This window comes from Furipterus horrens, unplaced genomic scaffold (assembly GCF_987537825.1).
Source record: "Furipterus horrens unplaced genomic scaffold, mFurHor1.1.pri manual_scaffold_10, whole genome shotgun sequence".
Lineage (NCBI taxonomy): Eukaryota > Metazoa > Chordata > Mammalia > Chiroptera > Furipteridae > Furipterus > Furipterus horrens.
The window spans coordinates 45,800,886-45,809,931 of NW_028327180.1; the positions used below are offsets into that span (position 1 = coordinate 45,800,886).

The 9,046-nt window shown below is 39.7% G+C and overlaps 1 protein-coding gene across 1 annotated transcript; it reads left to right on the forward strand.

The window, feature by feature from the left end:
• Nucleotides 1-6,580: 6,580 nt before the first annotated feature.
• LOC150000005 (olfactory receptor 7A10-like) lies at nucleotides 6,581-7,543 on the forward strand. Its single transcript, XM_090290203.1, has one exon. It carries the CDS (start codon nucleotides 6,581-6,583, stop codon nucleotides 7,541-7,543), a length of 963 nt encoding a protein of 320 aa, XP_090146329.1.
• The last annotated feature ends 1,503 nt before the right edge of the window (nucleotides 7,544-9,046 follow it).

The following is a 9,046-nucleotide window of genomic DNA, read 5'->3' on the forward strand; positions in this document are numbered from 1 at the left end:
ATATACATTCTTTTCAAATGCACATGGGACATTTTCAAAGATAGACCACATGATAGGACACAAAACAGCCTCAACAAATTCAAGAAAATTGAAATCATATCAAGCATCTTTCAGACAACAATGCTTTGAAACTAAAAATCAACCTCAAAGATAAAAATCAAAGACACCCAAACTCATGGAGAATGAATAACATGCTATTAAATAATGAATGGATTAACAATGACATCAAAGAAGAAATCAAGAAATTTCTGGAAACTAATGATAATGAACACACAACAGCCCAAATCCTATGGGACACAGCAAAAGCAGTCCTAAGAGGGAAGTTCATAGTAATACAGGCATATCTGAAAAGGATAGAAGAATCTCAAATAAAAAATCTAACCCTACAGCTACAAGAACTACAACAACAACAACAAAGTCTAGGGCAATAAGGAGGAAGGAAATTATCAAGATCAGAGCAGAATTAAATGACATAGAGACCAAACAAACAATTCAAAAGATCAACAAAACTAGGAGCTGGTTCTTTGAAAAAATAAACAAAATCGACAAGCCTTTAACCAGGCTCATCAAGAAAAAAAGAGAGAGGATAAAAATGAGCAAAATCAGAAATGAAAAAGGAGAAATCACAACTGATACCACAGAAATACAAAGGATTGTAAAAAATTACTATAAACAACTGTATGGCAAGAAATTTGACAACCTAAAAGAAATAGACAAATTTCTAGAAACATATAACCTTCCAAAACTGAATCAAGAAGAAGTAGAAAGTCTCAACAGACCAATAACAAAGAAGGAAATTGAAACAGTAATCAAAAATCTCCCTGCACACAAAAGCCCTGGACCGAATGGCTTCACAGGCAAATTTTACAAAACATTTAGGGAAGAACTAACTCCTACCCTCCTCAAACTATTCCAAAAAATCTAAGAAGAGGGAAAAATCCCAAACTCTTTCTATGAAGCCAGTATTACCCTAATTCCAAAACCAGGTCAAGATACAACAAAGAAAGAAAACTACAGGCCAATATCACTGATGAACATAGATGCTAAAATCCTCAACAAAACATTGGCAAACAAGATCCAGCAATACATCAAAAAGATCATACACCACGATCAAGTGGGATTCATCCCAGGGATGCAAGGATGGTTTAATATTTGCAAATCAATAAATATAATATATCACCTAAACAAAATAAAAGACAAAAATCACATGATCATATCAATAGATGCAGAAAAAGCATTTGATAAAGTACAACACCTATTAATGATGAAAACACTCAGCAAAATGGGACTAGAGGGAGCATACCTTAACATAATTAAGGCTATATATGAGAAGCCTGAAGCCAACATCATACTCAATGGACAAAAACTGAAAGCATTCCCTCTGAAATCAGGAACAAGACAAGGCTGTCCAGTCTCTCCACTCCTATTCAACATGGTGTTGGAAGTCCTAGCCACAGCAATCAGACAAGAAAAAGAAATAAAAGGCATCCAAATTGGGAAAGAAGAAGAAAAAAGAATATGCAGATGACATGATAGTATACCTAGAAAACCCTATAAACTCCACTAAAAGACTACTCGAATAAATAAGTGAATTTGGCAAAATAGCAGGACACAAAATAAATATACAGAAATCCAAGGCATTTCTGTACACCAACAATAAAATATCAGAGACAGAGGCAAAAAAGAAAATACCATTTACTATAGCAACAAGAAAAATAAAGTACCTAGGAATAAACTTAACCAAAGAGATAAAAGACCTGTACTCTGAAAATTATATAACATTGAAGAAAGAAATTAAGGAAGATACAAATAAATGAAAGCAAATACCGTGTTCTTGGATGGGAAGAATCAACATCATCAAAATGGCCATACTACCCAAAGCAATTTACAGATTCAATGCAATCCCTATTAAAATACCAATGACATATTTCACAGACCTAGAGCAAATACTCCAAAAATTCACATGGAATCGAAAAAGACCCCAAATAGCAAAAGCAATCTTGAAACAGAAGAACACAGCAGGAGGAATCACAATACCAAACTTCAAACTATACTACAAAGCCACTGTGATCAAAACAGTCTGGTACTAGCATAAGAACAGACATATAGATCAGTGGAACAGAATAGAGAGTCCAGAAATAAACCCAGGCCTCTATGGTCAACTAATATTTGATAAAGGAGGAAGGAACATAAAATGGAGTGAGAAGAGCCTCTTCTACAAATGGTGCTGGGAGAACTGGACAGAGACTTGCAAAAAAATGAAACCAGACCACCAACTTGCACCACACACGAGAATAAACTCAAGATGGATCAAAGACTTAAATGTAAGCTGTGACACCGTAAAAGTCATAGAGGAAAACATAGGCAGGAAAACTTCAGATATCCCACGTAACAATATCTTCACAGATACATCTCCTAAGGCAAGAGAAATAAAGGAAAAAAATAAACAAATGGGACTACATCAAACTAAAGAGTTTCTGCTCAGCAAAAGAAAACATCAGCAAGATGAAAAGAAAACCAACCATATGGAAAACCATATTTGCCAATGACATCACAGACAGGGGACTGATCTCCAAAATATATAAAGAGCTTATATGACTCAACATCAAGAAAACAAACAACCCAATTAAAAAATGGGCAAAGGACCTGAACAAACACTTCTCCGAAGAGGACATACAGAAGGTCCATGGACACATGAAAAATGCTCAACATCATTAGCCATCAGGGAGATGCAAATAAAAACCACAATGAGACACCATTTTACACCAGTCAGAATGGCCGTCATCAACAAATCAACAAACAACAAGTGCTGGCGAGGATGTGGAGAAATGGGAACCCTGGTGCACTGTGGTGGGAATGCAGAGTGGTGCAGCCACTATGGAAAACAGTACGGAATTCCCTCAAAATACTAAAAATGGATCTGCCTTTTGAACCAGAGATTCCACTGCTAGGATTATACCCGAAAAATCCTAAAACCCTAATTCAAAAGAACTTATGCACCCCTATGTTCATAGCAGCCCTGTTTACAATAGCTAAGTACTGGAAACAGCCTAAGTGCCCATCTGTAGATGAGTGGATCAAAAAACTGGTACATTTACACAATGGAATACTATGCAGCAGAAAGAAAGAAGGAACTCCTGCCATTTGCAACAACATGGATGGAACTAGAGAGAATTATGCTTAGTGAAATAAGCCAGGCAAAGAAAGCAAAATACCATATGATATCACCTAATACAGGAAACTAAAGAACACCATAAACAAACAAACTAAATAGGACAAAGAGCAGAATAGCAGTCAATAGGGGGGAGGGGGGAGGGAGAGAAGGGGGATAAGTAAGGGAAGAATTTAGTAAAGGAACATGTATAAATGACTCATGGACATGGACAACGGGGAGGGATATGATTGTGGGAGAAGGGGTGGGCTGGGTGGAGTGAGAAATGGGGGGAAAATGGGACAACTGTAATTGAAAAACCAAAAAAATAAAAAATAATAAAAATAAAAAATAAAAAATAAATAAAATAAATTCACCTGGCTTCTAACACGGTCCTTGGGGATCAGAGAATCATTAGGAAAAAATTTCTTCCTGTTTATTCCAAGGCCTAAGGGGAAATCATGTACTTAGATGCTGAAACAACACTAGGGAAATGTATCTGATGAGCAGATAGATGTAGAGAAAACTGTAAATATCTCCCTGTGCAGCCCTTCAGCTTGTGCAGTGTTGGTGGACAGGACGTGGTTGTTGTTGTTGAATCCTAAGTCTGTCTCAGGAACTGATGCTTCAGTCCTTCCTACTGTCTCATGTGGGACAGAGCTTCAGTCTCCATTATCTACCATCTACTTCCACACAGAGACCTTCCTTTCAGAAAACTCATCCAGGTGAGTCTGAGAGCCTTGAAGGTACATAGATAGGGAAAGGGTAAGAGAGGCTGGAACCTGAGAACTTTTACCTGAGATGCTGCATCCCTATCAGCCTAGCGCAGAGACCAGATATATCTGTTTGTAGTCTTGATTAGGTAATTAATTTATACTTAATTTATTTAATGTGTTGATAAGGCTGTGTCTGTTGCAATCTGCACTCCAGGGCCATAGCTGACCATTAAGTGACGGGGCTGGGAGTCCAGTGGGTTGACGCTGTACAATGAGTGAGGTGCATGAAATGGTTGGAGGAAAATGAAAACACACCTGAGGAGTTTTGCTGTTCGGCGAGAAGGAAACAAAGTATTAGGTGTGGAGAACCGTGCAGTGAAGTGAGAGTGTTTGTATTAAACTTCAGAGATGGGATGTATTTGAGCACGTTTGTGTTCTCACTGAAAGATCCAGACCAGTGAGGTAGACAGCACGTTGCAGCAGCAGTTAGTGACGCAGACATTGCAGTACCTTCTCTCGTGCTGGGTGCTCACATGAGAACATATTTAATAAGTCTAAAAAGGACTACTAACCAGTCTTACCTCATTACTGGTGAGGCTGCATGTATTTTGGGGGTTGTGCCCTTTACTTTCTATATTTAACTGTTAGTAGAAATTCCTACCCCACAACAGTCTTTTTCCACAGGTTTCATTTTTCTATGCCTTAAATGAGAAATGCTGTCACGCTCTTGGGGAATATAAATTGAGGACTGACCAACTTCTAGCCAAAGAGTACAGTGTGCTGAGCAACAAGATTCGACACTTCAGTGCTGAAAAAGTTAAAGTCACACATTGTACCTTAAAATTTAATGACGCCAAGGCATCCTAGTTCACAATGTTTACATTTATGCGGTGAAGACTTCACTGTCCCAGCCGTGGGTGAAATATCTCCAAATTGTATTAAAATTTCTTTTCTACTTCCTGTGGGTTTTCAAAGTACAATGCCCTTACCCAAGAAAGCCAATGAATGGACAGACTTAACTCAGTTCCCTCCAAAAAATGTCACTGAACCAATGACTATTATATTGTCATTGCTGCTGTAAAGTGTTCCTACGTTTGTTGGTTGCAGGGAGCACGTATATGCGCTTGCAGTTCTAGGTGTGAGAAGCCTGGAATGAGTCTCACTGCTTGATAGCAAGGTGTCTGAGGGTACAATTCCTTTGAGAAGCTCAGCGGATAATCTGTTTTCTTCCCAATTCCACTTTGAATTGCTGTCCACTTGCACACCTTGGCTCAGGGACCTTCCTCCTTCATCAAAGCCAGTGGGGTAGCATTTTCTTCTGCTCTCCCTCTTCTGCATCTAGGGAGCATTGTGCTTGCTTACCTTAGTGCGCCTGGACGATCCTGCTCATTTTCTGCCTTAGAGTCAGCTGATTAGCAGCCCTGCTCCACCTGCTACCCTAATCTTCTCCTTGCTGTAAAAAATAACATATTCAAAGGTAGTGGGGATTAGGACATGGACATCTTATAGAGGTCCTTATTCTACCTGCTACAAATTGTTTTTCAGAAGTGCATTACTCTGTGTCACTCAGGGCCCTTATATAAAGGAAACTGAGATTTAATCATACATAGCCTCTGGAATGAGTGAACACACTATTCCTTCAAAAGTCCATGCAAAGATCTTATTGGATCATAGGAACTAAAATTACTGTAACTCATTCTAACACAGAACCACAGCCTCTCTTCTCAGTGAGCTGTCCACAGACCAGGACCTGCAGCATCAAAACCACCTGGGCGCCTGTTCGAAACACAGCTTTCTGAGCCTAAAGGACCTGCTGAATCAATTCTGCATTTGAACTAGAATCCTGAGGATTTTATTTGCACATTGATACTGGAGAAGTACTGGTCTAAACTAGGTTCTAATTACTTTCACCATAGATATTTGGGAAAAGATAATGATATGGGGGGGTGATTTGTGTGTGTGTAAATTTAGGGTGTTTAGTGGTATCTCTCCAGGCATTGTTAGGGGCAAAATTATTTCTGGTTGAGACCCAGTGACTAGAAGCAACCTGGAAACATTATAATGAAGGGCCCATATATGCTCTCATATTAACTTTGAGCAAATCACTAAACCCTTTCAGCTCCACCCTAAAGCCTTGGTACTGGCCATTCCCGCTGCTGGGTACACACTTGTTCTCATGACCCTGATCTCTCCCTTCTTCCCTTGACTTCTGTGCTCAAATGCCACCTTGTTTCCAGGTCTTACAAAAATACCTATGGAAAATAGAACAGCCTACTCACTTTCTCCTTTAGATCTGCATTCATTTTCTTTTTAGGATTTTCACTGTCTATAATGTTATATTTATTTCTATTATCTGCTTCTCTATTTTTTCCCCAATATTGGCTTGTAGAGACTTGTGTTTTCAGCACCCTCTACTCACAGCTTAGAGAGTGCCAAAAACACGGTCAGCACTCAATTTATATTCCTGAAATACATGAACAATTTCTCATTAAAACTGTAGTATACCTGAAACCTTAGGAAAAAGCAGATTGGGATAAATTCCTTTTGTAAGATGACACAGAAAACTCATAGAAGGGAACAGGTTCATTCCAAAATACTAAAATTAGTTTCTTGACTTCAAAATATAAACTGTAGCATTAGAGCTATGTGAGTAATACCAATTTGTATGAAAACTACTCCTGTTCTCTTTCTCCTTGAAGGTCACCTCCAGCTCATGGAAGCAAGGAACCTGACAAGAGTGTCAGAATTTCTTCTCCTGGGACTATCAGAGGAACCAGACCTGCAGCCCCTCCAATTCGGGCTGTTCCTCTCCATGTACCTGATCACTGTGTTTGGAAACCTGCTCATCATCCTAGCCGTCAGCTCAGACTCCCACCTCCACATACCCATGTACTTCTTCCTCTCCAACCTGTCCTTGGCTGACATCTGTTTCACCTCCACCACAGTCCCGAAAATGCTGGTGAACATCCAGACACAGAGCAAAGTCATCACCTATGCAGGCTGCATCACACAGATATATTTTTTCATACTCTTTGCGGTATTGGACAACTTCCTCCTTACTGTGATGGCCTATGACTGGTATGTGGCCATCTGTCACCCCCTGTACTACACAGTCATCATGAACCCCCAGCTCTGTGGACTGTTGGTTCTAATGTCCTGGATCATAAGTGCCCTAGATTCCTTGCTACAATGCCTAATGGTGTGGCGACTGTCTTTCTGTCCTGACTTGGAAATCCCCCACTTTTTCTGTGAACTCAATCAGATGACCCAACTTGCATGTTCTGACAGCTTTCTTAATAGCATTGTGATTTATTCTGCAACTGTGCTACTAGGTGGTGGTCCCCTGACTGGGATCCTTTACTCTTATTCTAAGATAGTGACCTCTATACGTAGAATCCCATCAGCTCAGGGGAAGTATAAAGCATTTTCCACCTGTGCCTCTCACTTCTCGGTTGTCTCCTTATTTTATGGTATGAGCCTAGGAGTGTATCTCAGCTCTGCTGGTACCCACAGCTCACAGTCAAGTACAACAGCCTCGGTGATGTACGCTGTGGTCACACCCATGCTGAACCCCTTCATCTACAGTCTCAGGAACAAAGACATAAAGGGGGCCCTCAAAATGTTCTTTGGGGTGGCAGATAAAAACAGGACAACTATCCTGAGTCTGAAAATGTGACCTTGATTTCTTGGCCCCAAGACTGAAAACCAGAAATTGTTTCTTTAATCAGATTATAGTTTTGGAACTTTTTAGTTCTGTCCTGAAATTGCCATTTCTTTGAGTTCAGCTTCTCTCTACAATTTAAGTTATCATTTTAAAGCTTTATGCCAGACGGTTTTTTCCTTTCTTCTTTTTTCTAATCTCAATGTAGTTTTTCCCAACCTTGATCAGAAATATATGTAAATTTCAGTTTATTTCAGGGCAACATGGATTTCTTAAGAATCATTTCTTCTCAAATGACATATATTATTGTAAGTAAGTTGTTCTTTTTTTATAGAGAGAATGGTTATAAGTTGTATTATCATGTGGAAAAAGTTTCACGTGTTTACTCACACCATTTATATAATTTCATTACAGGAAAATCAGAAACCTCAATTTAAACTTTTGTGTCCCTCATTCTTTGTACATCAGTGCCTTAACTGCTCTTCCTGATGTTGTAGACTTGATCATTGCTCCCTGTAAGTCTCAGCCTGTTGATAGTGATGCTATAGGATAGGAAGGTCTGGGCACTGGCATTGGGCCCTGCTACCTGTTCCTCAGACCACGCTCAATGTTGTGGCTGGACGGCCTCTTGTGGTCCTTGTTATAATTGCAACAACCATCACAGAACTGTGAAAACATAAGGTTTATTACTCACTGGTTCTGAAGTGTCAGAGCATCCTGAGGGTCACCAGGATGTCCCAGAATGGGAGATGAGGTGGAGAAGGGAGAGAGAGAGAACAGATTGAGTTGGGTAGGGGGGCTTAGGTGCTTCTCTAGCAGCCTTATCACACAGCTGGCAGTAGGATTATTTGAGATAGATGTCTTTGAAACAGATGCCTTGTACATCAAAAGTGTAAAGCCTGGCATTCACACTAGTAACATGCTACTGGGTCTTATAACAGATCTCCTAGTTTTATAGTTTTACTCAGTTCAGTGTCTAGAATACTTAACACAGTACCTGGAAAAATTTGATTATCAAGTATACCAGAAGGTATTCAGCCATGTAATGTAAAAAATAGAGACATTTATTGAAGAAGATATAAGAAACATTGTACATAGGATATGGAGCCTCAGTCCTTTCAAACTTGGCACCTTGGGACATCACATAGTTCTCCAAATCACCATCAACTGCCTGTGGTATTTTCCTGAATCTCAATGATGGTCTGAAATCTCTTTTGTTTCAAAGGTGATTTTAAGTTTTGAGAAAAACCAGAAGTCACAGGGCACCAAATCTGGGCTGTAGGGGGACTGAGTCACCTGAGTGATTTGTTGTTTTGCCAAAGATGTCTGCACCAGTTGTGATGCACGCGTGGATGTGTTGTCGTGACGAAGCTACCAATCACCAGTTGCCCATAGCTGTGGTCTTCTGAATCATCCCTGTAGTGTCTGTGGAGGAATGTTCAAGCTTAACACAAAATTTGAATCAGATTCGTTGCTCCTCTTGCTCAGTCACTTTGAATGCAATGGCCACACAGTACA

Coding starts and splice junctions, on each gene's coding strand:
- LOC150000005 (XM_090290203.1), top strand. CDS start 6,581: ATGGAAGCAAGGAACCTGACAAGAGTGTCAGAATTTCTTCTCCTGGGA.